At 38.4% G+C, this 16250-nt stretch overlaps 1 protein-coding gene and 1 long non-coding RNA gene across 4 annotated transcripts in view; one reads left to right on the top strand and one right to left on the bottom strand.

Annotated features, from left to right (window-relative positions):
• RBSN (rabenosyn, RAB effector) overlaps positions 1-16250 on the top strand; it is a 30193-nt gene that overhangs the window by 4145 nt on the left and 9798 nt on the right. For all 3 annotated transcript variants that reach the window (XM_089520750.1, XM_089520768.1, XM_089520759.1), the window contains 6 exons: positions 3519-3659; positions 6767-6867; positions 7860-7905; positions 7994-8155; positions 10458-10699; positions 14877-14947. In XM_089520750.1, coding sequence (XP_089376876.1) covers positions 3519-3659; positions 6767-6867; positions 7860-7905; positions 7994-8155; positions 10458-10699; positions 14877-14947 — 763 coding nt within the window. The remainder of the gene's footprint in view (positions 1-3518; positions 3660-6766; positions 6868-7859; positions 7906-7993; positions 8156-10457; positions 10700-14876; positions 14948-16250) is intronic.
• On the bottom strand, positions 7190-10631 carry LOC149321386 (uncharacterized). The gene is made up of 3 exons (XR_016280907.1): positions 10468-10631; positions 8825-8926; positions 7190-7310 (listed from the first exon to the last, which is right to left on the bottom strand). It is a non-coding gene; the product is annotated as an uncharacterized LOC149321386 (long non-coding RNA).

The following is a 16250-nucleotide window of genomic DNA, read 5'->3' on the forward strand; positions in this document are numbered from 1 at the left end:
AGACAATGCTTCATGACTTGTCATGTGTAATAAATTGTTTCTTGTGTAATAGCAGTGTGGAAACCATGATCTCTATCTTGGAGTATGTAAAATTATGAGATAGACAAAGTCAAAAGCATAATGGACAGGCTAATACCAATTATACAGGGTGGAAAGTAGTCAACAAATACAGCATTTATCATTTAGCTTCGATGGCTCCTGGTACAACTGTTATAGCATGCATTTTTACAGTTATAAAATATTTTTGTGTCCCAAGAGAATAATAAAAGACATTAGAAAAATTTCCCTTCATTAAATGAATTTGATTAATAAAAATTAAAGGTTGTAAAATATATAAATTATAGGAATTAGTTTAGGCAGTCACTTACTGTACAGTGTCTGACTGAATGTTTAACAGAACAATGGTCTGGTGCTATCATCTATTAATGCTGACATAAGGCTCATGTGATGTAGCAGTCTGGTCTGTTTCCATTAGCAAAGTTAACAGCAAAACAGTTAATATTGTACTAAAATGCAAATAATGTAGAAGCTGTAAATCCCTGCTCTGCAACCTGTGGAAATACCACTAACAATCTTAAGTAAAATCACACAGTTTTCAGTAAATCATGGAAGAAGCCAAGCTGCCATGTTGTTAGCCAAACATCTGCCTGCTATCCTCCTACCCTAAGGAGCCAGTGTGGTTTAGTGGTTGGACTATGACTCTGAAGACCAGGGTTTGAATCCCCACACAGGCATGGAAACCCACCAGGTGACCTTGGGCAAGTCATACTCTCTGTCTCAGAGGAGGGCAAAGGCGAACCCCCTCTGAACAATTCTTGCCAAGAGAACCCTGTACTAGGGTCACCATAGGTTGGAAATGACTTAAAGGCACACAGCAAGAAAGTGTGCATACATGATACTACCCAGGAGACTACAAATATAGTACAGCTGCTGCACCAGAATGAATGACTGTATTACAACCACCATTGGCGCAGTGGCTGAAATAATTCAGTGTTGTTGTTGAGAGCTTGAAGCTACCACATTTACAGCCTGTAAGCAACCATAGTCATAACTTGTAAATATACATGGAAGGATTGGTCATTTATTGCAGAATTCTGTTAGGGTTTGTGCCAGTTCAATTCCTGTTATTCTATATGTTTGCATAAGGAAGTACAGTCAGACCTCCGTACCTTCAGGCTTGCCATCTGTGGATTTGAGCACCAATGGCCATGCGTGCATGCAGCCACTCTCACGGGTGTATGTACATCGTGCTGCCATTAGGAAGAATGGGACTTAAGGGCCTGCATTTTTTGTAACCACAGGGAGGGGGAATCCAGAATGGATTCCCCATTGATACGGATGTATTCAACACCTTCTGAGACTTGTGGCATTTTGAGCCAGCTTCAAGGCTAGTAGGCATGCAGGTGCAACTCTCTCCTTCCGTGTTGTCATCTGGACAGGATCAACAATCTGGTAGTTCATGTAACTATACTGGCAGAATTTTATGCTCTACTACAGTGAACAGGATCCAGCCATTCATTGTGAGCCCCTTGGGTTAGGGACTTGCTATTATTTGAAGTACTGGACTGGGTGACATATTAGATCAAACCCTTTTTAGTTGTCAGCATACGTGGGAAATCCAAGCATTTTTCATGAGCAGCATTTAAATTTCTTGGAGGAAATGGCCTTGGAGATGGGGGAAAATTGTTTTGCTAGAGATGTAGGACAGGCAGTAAGGGAAAGCTGCAACTGAGCATTCACAGGGATGGGCTCACGACTTCCCCAGCAGCTCAGTAGGAAGGATGATGACATACTGGAAAGGAGATAATGATTTCTCTTAGCAGGGAATTGTGGAAGTCAGGGGAAACTGGCCTTTTGAGTGTCTACCCTTGCAGCAATCATGTCATAAACAAACAAACAAAATCTATTGCCTTTTATCTCTGATATTTCAAGTTTTCTAAGCACTGAAAGTAGGGCAGTGGTTTTGAGTGTTGGACTAGGAATCTGGCGTGAGAGTTTAAATCCCTGTTTGTCCATGAAAACCCATTATGTAATCTTGGGCAAGTCACAGTCTCTCAGCCTCAGTGGGAAGCCACCTCTGAACAAATCTTGCCAAGAAAGACCCATGATAGATTCACCTTTGGGTTACCATAAGTCAGAAACGACTTGAAGGCAAACCTTGGAAGTCTTTAAACAGAGGCTGGATGGTCATCTGTTGGGTGTGTTTTGATTGAGAGTTCCTGCATGGCAGGTGCTTGGACTGGATGGCCTTTGTGGTCTCTTCCAACTCTATGATTCTATGAGCAAAAAGCAGTGAAGTCTGAAACTGAGATATGAAAAAAAAAAAACCCACAGTATGCTATTTTTGTTGTTTTACTGGTGGCATGCTTAACATGGCCAAAGGCAGTTTGATTCATTTTCATTGTGGAAAGAGGTGGGAAGTTAGAAACAAGGTATAATTGTTCAAGGAGCTGACAGTAGTGCTGAAAGTACACTTCTGAGCCTAAACTGCAAAGGCCATAAGGCAATACTTGATTTGGATTTTGTCTTAGTGGAGTCGACATTCAAATTTCAGATTCTACTATAATCTTAGTTGGGTCAAACTAGCTAATAAAAAGGGGAAACAAAAAGTATGTATTATTGTATGTTTTATATCTCAAGCTTGAAATAGCCATATGACATATTCTTTCAAAAGTAGTGCTTGTCTTTTTAAAAGGCCATATATTAAAAGTTACACACATATCTGCACTCAAAGACACAAAAGCAGTCAGGCTTCTTTTTAACTTGGGAGTACTCTTGATAGTCACTCATGGTGATTTTGATGTTTTAATTTTTGACTGGTGACACTGTCAGACATTCAGCATTACTTTTGGGAACAGCATTTAGTGGCCATATAATATCAGCAACAGATCAGGCTATAAAGGTATAAAAGAAGTGTTATGAGTCCAATGGTTAATCATTGGGTATTTTTTCTGTTTAAAATAACCCAATGCTCTGCAGTCATATCACAGTGAATTGCCAAAAGCAACTGGTTTGTCGGAGTTGTTAATTTCCTTTACTTGTTCTAAGTTGTTTCCCAGCTGTCTGAAGGCTGTTAAATGCGTCATTGTTCTACCTTAAAATGCTTTCATCTTCTGCTTTGTCCGGTGTTCTGTTTCACATATGGCCTCCCAAATTAAGCCTGCTTCAGGGTACAAAATATTCCCATGAGCTGTCAATAATTGGCCTGATTGGCTGACTGGCACATTTCTGTTCCCATCAGCTTGAGCCAAGTAGGAGTATTTTATGAAGCTTGTTTTCTAATTTGAAGCACTTGCGTAGGTCTTCTCATCTTCAGAACTTCTTAAAAACTTCCTTTTAACATTTACACTACTCCTGTGAGTAGGTAAACACAACAGGTTTGACAGATTCAGGAGGTGGCAGGCCCAATGGTCATGTCTGTTATCCTAGGTCTTATGGGCAAATAAAGAATTCCAGGAGGAGATTGGCATAGATGTTTGAATATGATTGTGTGTGATATATATCAATTGTTATTTCAGATCTTGTTCAAAAAGCTAAAAAAGCAAAGAATAAATTGTTGAAACGAGATGATGACCGAACTGATGGGGGACCTCAGGAGAGATATGAATCTTACAGCTATGGCGGAGTGGATCCATGTATGTGGGAACCCCAAGAATTAGGTAAACTATAAGAATCTGCCTTCAGATATTTTGCTGCTTAAGGCAAAAGACAAAATGCATAGTACACACAGGTCTGTCATCCAATTGAGGGGAATGGTTGGAGCACTCAGAAAGAACAACTGGAAGAGACTGCCATCGCAGTTCCTAATAGCACCGGCTGCCTCACAGTGCCTAGTATTAGGGCCAAACTCTGCATGGATCTGTGACAGAGTATGTATAACAACATATAGATCTCACACACAAATAAAATTTGGAATAAAACTGGATATTTAAACACTAGGACCACAATCCACAGCAAAGCTATGAACATGGTTCAATGGATTTAAACTTGTTTAGCTTTCTACTGGAGTATGACCTGGATTACTTTGCAGTCCAGATAAAAATTGTGCCATTGATCATGTTTAAAATATTTCTGTGGTTTGCAGTTCACAACATCAAATAGTATGAAGGTCTTTGCTGAAGAAGGTAAAATTGCCTTCTTATTACTTTCTTATAAGACAGGCACTAAACACTATTTTGTTCCATCAAATATTTAATACACCTTGGTGTTTTATCTCAATCTGATGTTTTTCTTCAATTGTAGGTCATTGATTATGTATTATTTACTGTTGTGCTCCTGTGTTCATTGTTTTATGAAAATTTTTTTTTATTGTATGTAATCTCAGGGAACTGCTAGTTTGAGGGTGAAATTTGTATATATATTCTGTTAAATGATATGTAGTTAATTGGTACGTAGAGAGATCTTGTGTCACCTTTGAGACTAACTGAAATAAATAAATTAGCAGCATTAGCTTTTATAGACTTCAGTCTACTTCCTCAGATGCATTTGGTGGAGTGGAAGTCAGGCAGAGACATATATATGCCATTGGTATGTGAAGATGTCAATTCAAATTACAAATCCTTTGTGTATGGTCCAAAGTTGCAGGTCCAATTTTAACGATGGTCTTTATTGCACAAAGGCATAGGAAACTGGTCTTTGTACATGGAGATGAAGTGGCCGATCCAGTTTTGCAATGGAACTAGCCTGTGGTGAGGAGAACAGATGAATGTAGGGCACCCCATGAGAATGGGGTCAGATAGTGTTGAAGTGCGTGTTGTGTGTCAGGAAACCATTGGTTTTGTTCAATCCATTGCTGAGGGACTGTAGTTTGTGGATGAATTCCAGTTCTGCTGTTTCTCTTTCCAATCTACCTTTGTAGTTCTTTTGTTCCATGACCACTGTTCTGAGGTCTGAGATGGAATGCACAGAGAGACTGAAATGTTCTGCCACCGGTTTTTGTGTATTCTCATTCCTAATATCTGATTTATGTCCCTTTATCCTCTGGCACAGGGACTGGCCTGTTTGCTCAATGTAAAGTGCTGAAAGTCATTGCTGACACAGTATAGCATAGATCATATTGGAGGATGAGCACATGAAGCCCTCCTAATACTGTGGTTGATACCATTAGGTTTTGTGTTGACATTTCCTGGATAAATATGTGGGCAGAATTGGCATCTTGGTTTGTGGCAAGGCTTAGTATCTGTGTTGCCATCTGTGTCGTGTGTTGTCCTGTAGGTGAGTACCTGTTTGAGGTTTGAAGGCTGTCTGTATATGAGTAAAGGTGTGCCACCAAGGACCCTTGAAAGAGTGGCATTATTGTCAAGAATAGGTTGTAGGTCATTGATGATGTGCCTGAGTGGTCCCAGTTGGGAGCTGTATGTGACCAATAGTGGGGTTCTGTCATTTTCCCTCTTCATTTTGTTCTGTAATAGATCGGTTCTGGGTACACGTCATGCCTTGTTTATTTGTTTTCCCCCCCCACTTCATGTGGTCGTACTGTAGTTTGAGAAATGCTTATTGTAATTCTATGAGTTTGGTACGTATTTACATGCCTCCAGCTTCCACACCACTAGATCCATAATCTACAACCAACCCTCCAATACAATTGCATCTGCTCAGACCCATAAGACAGGTATGCCAAACTGTACCTGGCTTTCACTCCACCAAATGCATCTGACGAAGTAGACTGAAGTCTATGAAAGATCATGCTGTCAATTTCTTTGTTTTGGTTAGTCTGTAAGGTTCTGCAAGATTTCTCTACGTGCTGATTCTACAGACTAACACAGCTATATCTTTGAATTCTACCAACGTAGTTAATTGTAAGTTCTTTTATTACTGTTTTAATGGTATGGTTTTTATAAATTGTATTGAATATTGCTGTTAACCGCCCTGATGTTTCGAAGGGCGGTATATAAATAAAGTTATTTATTTTATTTATTTAAGAGGTGGCATCAACCAAGAAGCTTAGACATGTCCATATCATAATTGCCTATCGGCCTCCTGTCCACATTACACTGCAGTGGTAAGGGCAATGCAATAGCAGAGCCACATTAAGTTGTTAAGGTCTGTAATCCAACATGGGAGGTAGTATACATCCAATGAATATTTAATATTAGTTTCAAACTTCTGTTTTCAATTCAGTTCAGACTATGATAACAAACTGTGTTTTTTGTTTGTATGTTCCTTCAAGTAGCCTGTTGATGTATAATGACTCCATTGATTTCATAGGATTTACCTAGTCAAGGAACACTCAAAGATGGCTTTGTCCGTTCCATCCTCTGAAATATAGTTTACAGAACCTGGCATTCCTTGGCAGTCTCCCATCCAAGTACTAACCAAGGTTCACCCTGCTTAGCTTCCAAGATCAGATAGGATCTGGTGCCTTTTAAGGTATTTAGGCACTCTGTGTTTTACAGCACCTGAAAATTATTTGTGAGTGAAGCCCTTTGAATCCAAGTCTGCTTATTTCTGACTAGACTTAGAGGAGTGTTCTGAAAAGAGAGGATACAGCAGATGTTCAGTGAAAATGTTGATGCTGTTTTCAGAAATAATATCATTTTATGAACATGTTGTTGCCCCTACTATTTTATCAATGAAGACCACAGCAGGAGGCAGCAGCACATGTGTGCAGAACAGTAACGAATGATATTGTTTACTTTTCTAAGGTTAAATTTCAGCCTGAGCAATAAGAGTAAGAGTGAAAAAAGAACCAAGCAAATTGACTGTTAACAGAAGATGTAAAGTTGAGTGACACTTTCAAATTCCCTGACTGGTTGTTTCTTACCAGGTGCTACGAGGAGTCATCTTTCTGATTTTAAGAAGCACAGAGCAGCCAGAATTGATCACTATGTGGTGGAAGTAAATAAATTAATAATCAGATTAGAAAAGGTAAATTGGTTGCTCTTTGATTCCCCCCTCCATTCATGTAAGTCCTATTTGCATGATTAATGTATCAACATTGGTGCTTCTGATTATAATTTAGCTGGGTGTTACTTCCTCTTCTTGGTATATTGTTAGGGTTTTTTAAATATTTTTTTTATCATTTAACTGCATTGAATGCCATTCTTTAGGATGAAGTGAGGTATAAATCCAACAAATAAATGGGGTGTTATTTATAGTACTAAATGCAGAACAGTATGCTTTGTTTGATGCCTATGTTCTTAAAATTCCCTGTCCAAACAAACAAACAAACCAACAAATTTACCAAATCTTTCCGGGTCCAAAGATTGCACAATCAGGAACTGAATAGAAACTGGAATACTAAAACTTTATCTGAAGTCTTTTCTTCTCCTTATTCATTACCTCACTGTTTGTCTTGTACCTTCGCATTGCTGAAAGAGTGATAAAGAGATGCTCAGGGCCATAATCTGACTTTCATGATAATAAAATAGGTCATATTAAAAATAACTCAATTGTGTTTGAAATGTAACTTGTTTACTCTGTTACAATATGACTTGTTATGTTACTTGATATTTTTTTGGTTATTTTTCCAGTTAGATTTTTTAAATGTACCTTGGGATTGATCAGAGAGTTAATTAAAAAGCAAATACTCTAAAGTGTCTTTTAAAAGTGACCAGGAAACATTTGTTATACCAACAAGGTACTACTGTTCTGATTGTTGTACTAGTTTTGAAGTGTAGTTTGGTTAAATACTCATTACAAAAAATGAGGGCAACTCATTGCAGCTGTATTACTTGTCACTTATTACTTCCAAGCTCTGAGGAAATCAAATGGTGGTGGTAATGATAATTTTGAAGCTTTTTAAACGAACAAGTAGTAGATATAATAGTGCTTTCAAGTGCTGTGCTGAATTGCTTTAAAGATTTCTTTAGTAGAAATCTACTTCGTGTCTAACTCCTCTGATTATGCTCTTTCATCAGCTTACATCCTTTGACAGAACCAATATTGATTCTGCAAAAATAAGAGGTAGGTGCAAGCATATTTGGCTTTTGGCGAACTTCCCTGCCATGGATTTACTTGATGATGTTTGATAGGTTTTCCCCTCTTGTTATAGCAATTGAGAAGTCTGTTGTGCCTTGGGTTAATGATCAGGATGTGCCATTTTGTCCGGATTGTGGTACTAAGTTCAGCATACGGAACAGACGTCACCACTGCCGCCTTTGTGGCTCCATCATGTGTAAGAAGTGTATGGAACTGGTCAGCCTTCCCTTTGCAAGTGAGTACAATTGTGTAGTATAAATGACTTAAATCTATGTTTCTGGTGTTTGTTAAATTAAGGATCAGTGCTAAGTGTAGGTAGGAAAACCCAAGCTTCTGGTTTTACCCTTGTAGCATAAACGAGGCCCTGTCTATTAATGTCCCTTTACTTTCTCTCTCCCAATCCAAAATCCCAGAACCTCAGCTTATGCATTTTCATATTTTTTTCCATGATTATTTGGCATGTGCTCAGTAGTTCATTTTGCATCTTCTAATGAGGAGATGTAAATTACTGTAATTTAAATAATGATTGGATGGAAAGTCATATTGAGAATTAACTGCATACATTTTTCTTATCTTAAAAAAATACTAGGTGCTTATCTTGAAGGATTCATTTTTTACAATAGAGCTAAAAGAGGATGCACTGGTAATTGTGTGATGGCTGTTCATTGAAAAGTGCCTGCTTGAAGGCTAGTGATGGCTGTTAAACCAGAATCCTACGATAGTTATGCTGTCATGTCCTCAGTAGTATATGCCAAACACACCTTAGAATACCTATTCTTGGCAAAAGGAAAAATTGGTAACTAATCTGTTTTCTCTCAGCCCCATTATTCTGGTTGAAGGTAGGCCTTAAGTTGGTTACTGCTTAGCTGACTATGAACAATAGCTGTGTGAAAAGGACACTAACTTGTGCATCTGAAGACAGTGTCTTTATCCATATGAACCCATTTTTAGTTAATATCTTCATTGGAGGTACTCCATTGGTTACATCTTGTTCTCTGAAATTAAGCTGGAAGAGATAAGGAAAAGGAGTCCCACATGAAAGTACATTTATTATAGTTGTGATCTGGGGACAATGCATAAATCATCCCTAAAAACATAATTTCTTAAAAGTTTTGGAGCTAATAGCAATATATTTTCTGAAACCTTTCATTTCACAAATTCCATCATACATATGAGACACCACAGATTTTATAAAAAAATTCCCCCCTACATTTGGAGAATGATGATTTAACAGGCACAATGGATGTAAAATCATTATATACTAATATACTCCAAGAAGAAGCTTTATTATATATTCCACTTTAGAGAGAAGAGAGGCTAAACATCCTCCTTCACATTTTTTGCTCTCACTTACAGAAATATCCATGACAAAATTTTATTTTCAATTTGAAAATAAATATTATTGGCAAATTAAGGGTGGCTATGGGGTGTCCTCTAGCCCCTGAAGCGGCAAATTGATATATGGAAAATTTGGGGAAAGGCATTTGCTCTAATCCAGAACATAAAGATAAGCTTGAAATGTGGGTCATGTAGTTAGATTATGTATTTTTTAAATGGAGAGATAATGCAGATAAATTTAAAAAAAATTCTACAAATTTGTAAACTTCATTAATACCAATATACAGTTTGATTTAGAATATAGTAACTCAAAGGTCTACTTTTTCGATTTAAGAGTTTAAAAAGAAGGTGATCTCATTTTATCACAACAATGTACAGAAACCTATGGATGTAAATACTTATTTGAAATTTGATAGCTGCCATCCCAGGCCTATGAAAATAACATGAAAAATTGTGACAAGGCCAAAATGTGTTGGGCTTTTTATGATAATAAAGTTTGCAGACCATCAACAGCACCAGGAATCCATTTCCTTTATCTCTTCCACTGTGATTACGTGTTTTCCAGTTTTTTTGTTCTGTCTCTGAAATTAAGGCACATGACCTAAAAATGGTCTTTTCAGTGGTGATATTCATCTTATGACATCTCCTCCCAGTGCATGAATGCTTGGAGCCCTTGTTACTATCTTAATAGCTGTCTAATTCATTGTTTGTGTTAATTTTGTCTCAATTTTGTGCTGCTTTATGTTAAGCTGTTACATTCCTATCCCACTTTTTTAATGCATGCGTATTGGGCAGCACATTCCTTCCTTTTTCCTCGTGACAATTGTGGCCAGAAGATATTCATAGAAAGACAAAATCTTAAAACAATGAACAAAGAATACTTTTTGCTGGAAGGGGTGCAAAGTGGAAAGTGCTTACTTTACAATCTTGATATTTTTGATATGAAGCCCATTGGCATGCTGCAGTCTCAACCATGTTGTACAGAAACCTAGCTTCATTTCATAATGCAGAATATTATGTGGAAAACTACCCAGACCTGCATCCTTTCTAACAGCCACTCTGTAAAGCAGGCTATTGGCATTCCCATTTTGTGAGGTGTACAAGTTGAGTTGACCAAAATCTTTGAACCCATTTTTGAGACCAGTGTTCTTTCCACTTGACCTCATGTCCATTAATGTTTTATTGGTGTATCCTTTCAGGCAAACTCACCACTGCCAGCAAGGAGGTCTTGGCCTCTCATACAAGCCCAAACTGCTCCCCCAACAGCATTCAGGGCTCACGCCGTGGAAGCATCAGTAGTGTTAGCAGTGTGAGCTCTGTCTTGGATGAGAAGGATGATGACCGCATCCGTTGTTGTAGACATTGTAAAGACACCTTGCTGAAAAGAGAACAACAGATTGATGAGAGAGAATATATCCCAGATGTTGTGAAACTCTATGAGGTAAATTGAATGACATGAGGTCTGTTTGTTACTAATAGTTTTGTTACCAGTAGTTTATAGAGTTTGGTATTACAATCTAAGTAGTACCTAATATGCTAGATACTATTCAGATACACCCCCCCCCCCCAAATGGAATGTGTACTGTGGACATGATTTAGTTCAGAGGCTGTTATAGTTATTCATAAAACAGCCTGTTTAACTTGGACTGATTTGGAGACCACCCAGGCAGACTTGAATCCAAACTAGAATCCTGTTTTAAGAAAAGCTTCATAACTTTGGTCCAGAGTACACTCCAGAAACAATCCACTTTGAGACCACTTTAGCTGCTGTTGCTCAGTGCTAAGGGATCCTGGGAATTATAGTTTATTGTGGCACTAGAGATGACAGAGAAGGCTAAATGTCTTATAAAATTACATATCCAATAATTCCCTAGCATTGAGCCAAGGCAGTTAAAGTGGTCTCAAACTGGATTATTTCTGCAGTGTGTTTTGGACCTTTGTGGAGTTTTTTTTTAAAGAGAGCTGCTCATAATATTTGTTTTTCTTGGCAGAATACAGTAAGATTTGCAAGCATCATTCACAATTCTATGGAGATTTTAGCCAAATTTCAAATAAATATATTAAGGGGTGCGTGCAGGAGCAACCATTCCATTGGTTTTTGTGGGTTTTTTATGGCCATGTTCTAGAAGAGTTTATTCCTCACGTTCCATTGTTGTGGAAAAACCTCCTGGCTTGGTAGGCTGCATTATCACCACCTCTAAACCCAATAATAATAATAATAATAATAATAATAATAATAATACATTTTATTTATAGACCGCTATTCCGCAATGATCATAGTGGTGTACAGTAAAAATTGCAGTACAATACAATACAAAATACAAGGTGACAGTTAAAGGAGGGAGAAGTCTCTTCCTTCAGGCAATCCCTGATGTTGCTGGGTCTGCCTGATCGCTCCCTCTCAGGCCAAGATGACGGTTAAAAGAGGGAGGAGTCTCTTCCTTCAGGCAGTCCCTGATGTTGCTGAGTCTGCCTGATCACTCCCTCTCAGGCCAAGTTGACGGTTAAAAGAGGGAGGAGTCTCTTCCTTCAGGCAGTCCCTGATGTTGCTGGGTCTGCCTGATCGCTCCCTCTCACGCCAAGATGACGGTTAAAAGAGGGAGGAGCCTCTTCCTTCAGGCTGTCCCTGATGTTGCTGGGTCTGCCTGATCGCTCCCTCTCAGGCCAAGACTAAGGGCTGCATCCTTCTATTGCCAGGCTATTTCTGTTTCTGTTAGTACCCAAATGCACCACTTTTATCGGGAGACACAGCACATGAGCTGCATGTGCTTTGTTTCTCGGTAGGATTGCTTTCCTGGCAGCCTATACCAAAAATGGAGAATTAAACTTTTCACCTTGCTAGACCCCAGATCTAGGCTAAACCAAATCTAAGCAAATGATGATGCATGCATGGTCATAAACTGATAAAAAAAACAGCGTTATTGCTTACAGCTGCATCATAAACCAGCTGGTTTTGATCTGTAAAGCTCTATATGGCTTGGGTCCAGGTTATTTGAAGGAACGTATCTCCCTTTTTGAGCCAATAAGAGTTCTAAAATCGTCAGGTAAGGCCCTCCTCTCTGTCCCATCACTTTCTCAGTCTCATTTGGTGGGACCAAGGGAGAGGGCCTTCTTGGTGGCTGCTCCCAGTCTTTGGAACCCCCTCCCTGGAGGCCAGGATCCCCCCATACCAGCTCTCATTTCAGTGACAGGTGAAAACATTTTTGTGCCATCAGGCTTTTTCAAACAGATAAGAATTGGGCTTTTAAATTGCTATGCAGTTTAAATTTTATGGTTTGTATATAGTTTTTAATGTATTTTAGTATTTTAATCTTTGATATTTTTAGCTTTATAAATGTACTTGTTTTTAAAATGTTATATTTATACTTTTTAATGTTTTGTATTGTTTTTAATTTATATGATTTTAAAACTGCTGTGAGCTGTCTTGAATCCCTATTTTGGGAGTAAGGTGGGTTATAAATAAATAAATCAGTTCTGTAATCCACAGAAGTGAGGCTACTTATTGGTAGTATTGTTAATTGATATATTGATGTAGCAGTTTTAACTTGCTCCTTCTCAAATGCTCCTATTGCCTGCTTTAGAAAGCTGGGCCTAGCAAATCATGCATATGCATTTTGCTATGTGGAAGAGTATACCCTCCCACTGTTTCAGACCCGTTTAGCCCAGGAACATGATGTGAGGGTGGGCTCCACCTTTCTTAATTTTTCAATATCTGTTCTCTTTGTCCTTGAATTACTACATAATATTTAGTCAGGGGAGGTAGAGAGGCACTCAAAGAAAGGGAAGAAGGAAGGCTGATCAGACTGGATCCTGGGGACCATAGCATTCCATTTTATGCCGGAATGTTTATGCCCCACACTCTTGCCAGAAGACTCCTCTGCTCGCAGTGCTTTTACAAAGCTGAGGGAGTAACAAGTAAATCTCCTCAGCTTGTCAATCCATCCAAGGTATTCCATGTTAATACAGTTAGAGTGAAGCCATACCTTGGTAGAGCAAGTGGTTAACATGGAGATCTCTTTCCAGTTCAGTGAGAGGAGGAGAGCACATATAGACTGATTGTAAAGTTCTAGATTTTGTTCCCGTTCTTTCCAATTTTATATAATTACAGAATCATGGAGTTGGAAGAGACCTCAAGAGCCATCAAGGGGTACTCCCTGCCATGCAGGAATACACAATCAGAGGCATTGTGTATTTATATTGGGTTAAAGTAAACTGCCCTAGAAAGCTAGTATAAAAATTCTCTGATTGTACCGGAAGCTGGCAGAAAAAAATCTGTGATAAACAAAGTGTGTATGGATCTCCAAAATAAAATTGGATAGATCAGGAACAAAATCTGTGACTTTCTTCATCTTTTTAATAAAAAAGTAAGGACTGAGGACTTCTCTGCCATTTTTCTCTAAAACTACTTGAAAAAGAGAAGTTTTGTTCAGTTTAGGAATTGTTCTCTTTCCCCAAATAGTTGTCAAATAGTTGCATGTTTGGAAGTACCCATAATTTCTGTCTCATGCTTGATACTACAAGTGTAGGGATTAATCCTAAGGGTGTAGGCCATTGGGCATTTTGCTCAATCTGAAGGGTTCTGTCTCTAGGCAGAAAAGAGAAATGATATGGACTGTTTGCTGAGTTGTTAAAAACCTATACCTTCTATGCATATTAGGCATTGCCCATTCTCAGTGCCTAGCTAACAGAGCAAGTGCCTCTACTGCCTTCAGAATGAATATGTCTCCTTAACTGTAGGGATGCCTTTGTTGTTCTCTTTTTGTTCCACTTGCCAACTTGGATTATTCATGTTGGTCTCTTCCAGTGATGCTCCTGGGTGAAGGATTTCAGCAATTTTTTTTCTGTGTAACTTTGTGCACAAAATTTCAAAAATACCACCTTTGTATGGCTATAGCAGTACTTTACATTATCCAGTTCTGAATCACAAGTGCATTACTGCATACACTTCTCATAGTATCTTTGTTTTCATGGGTATATGAGACTAGTGAATGCATCTTCTGCTGCTTTTCTGGAGAAAATTAGTACCTTGTTTGGTGGGAGTGAAAGGGTACTGGGTATCCTTTGTCTCCTTTAATAGATTAGCAATGTAGCAAGTGACCTCAGTTCAAGAGACTAGGGCAGTGAGAGTTCAGGCCTGGAATGGAGGCTGCTTTTGAACATCCCGCACCATTCCTCCACTGCAAGAAGATAGTGTAAGTTTTACTGTGATATTCCCTTTCTCCAGTGAGTGGAGATACCCCACCTGTCATGCTAGTTTCATTTAGAATCTTGTACCCTGGAGATATTCCATACCATTTCATTTTACTTAGTATTTCTCTATCCTTTTGTGTTCAAGCGAGAGAGTTTAGTGTGTTTGTATTGAACACTTTTTGATGACGTGTTATGGGAAGCGGTACCCTTCCCGTAGGGCACCATATATCAGTTGATTTGCCTAAGCTCTGCCATGGGGAGCAAATGGGAGGAGCAACCCTTTTGATAGTCAGCTTGACAACTACTACCCGGTTTTAAGTTGTTATTCAAAGAGAAAAGAAAAATGCAATGCATATAAAATATTTCTGTATCTAATTGTTGCTGTGAATAATTAAATCTTAATCTATTGATTTTATTGATTAAACCAGAAACTCCGACTTTGCATGGAAAAAGTTGATCAGAAGGCCCCGGAATACATAAAGATGGCAGAATCTTTAAAGTAAGCCTGTTCAGTTGCACTCTTTAATACGTATGTGATTAGTATGTAATGTTCAGAGAAGAAGACAATTATTCTGTTCATAGAGCAATCATTAAAGTCAAGCATTAGTTGCGTAGTAATGACTAAATAGTAAGTCAAGAAAATGAAAAATGTTTATGGGAATGATGGTGAAGTTACAGTTGGCAGATTGGAATCACCAGCAACCTTTGTCTCTCTTGCTGCAACTTATTTTTGTCATTTAATATGCAGCCTAAATCAAATATTGAAGAACTTAAATCCTTGTCCAGTGACATCACAGTAAGCCCTAGTATCTTCCTTACTGTTGCTTCTGGATTTTTTTTCTAATGGCCCAGCAAGGCTACCCATAGCTTTTATCATATTAAGAACTGCAAGTTCAAATACTACATCTAGATTCTGTACAGTCCTGTTCAGGTTATTTTTTCTAGATTTGTGTGTTACATGCACAAATGTATTAGCTGAAGTTGTCCTGAGCCAATGGTAATAGCAAATGCTTGACAGTTTATTTACCTGTGCTAACGAATTGTTGCAAACAAAGAAACCAGATTAAAAGCAAGACTGGGGGACTTGGAGGATGGAACTTGAGTAATTAAATACCAGAAAAGAACAAACAAAAGAATGAATGAGGAAGAGACGCAAGACAGGCTTGATATGCTTCTTTTTTTTTTCTGTCAAGAGAATCCATCTACAGGCTTCCTTCCATTATAAAATTTTCAAGTGGGGTGGCCATGTTAATCTGTGGCAGCAAATAAAAACTGGCCAGAATTCTGTACCAGTTTATACTTAACTCAATACCTAACTAAGTAATCTTCTGGCCCAACTCCCCAAAATGTGATGAAAACATCATTAAACCATGCTCTGATTGTCAGCAGAATAGCCCTGCCCTTCATGCCTGTTGGGAGGCCAGTTTCAATTGTGGCAGTAGTGTCAAAGTTGTGACTCAGGCTACATCTGTGCTGCAGAATCAATGCAGTTTGACACTGTTTTAACTGCCATGGCTCAATGCTATGCAGTTCTGAGCTTTGTAGTTTCATGGGATGTTTAGCCTTCTCTGTCATAGCTCTGCTATCACAACAAACTACAAATCCCAGGATTCCATAGGATGGAGACATGGCTGTTAAAGTGGTCTCAAGTTGTATTATATCTACAGTACAGATTGGACCTTAGAAGTGATTGCGAATATGAAATAGATACTGTTAGTATTGGAAAGACTTGTTGTTCATTCTTTGTTTTTGTAGTAAAAAATTCTTAAAATTTTAAACAGGCAGCTGAAACCACTTTCCTT

The sequence above is a fragment of the Sceloporus occidentalis genome, unplaced genomic scaffold (assembly GCF_023333645.1).
Source record: "Sceloporus occidentalis isolate IW3139 unplaced genomic scaffold, rSceOcc1.0.p SCAF_1, whole genome shotgun sequence".
Classification (NCBI taxonomy): domain Eukaryota; kingdom Metazoa; phylum Chordata; class Lepidosauria; order Squamata; family Phrynosomatidae; genus Sceloporus; species Sceloporus occidentalis.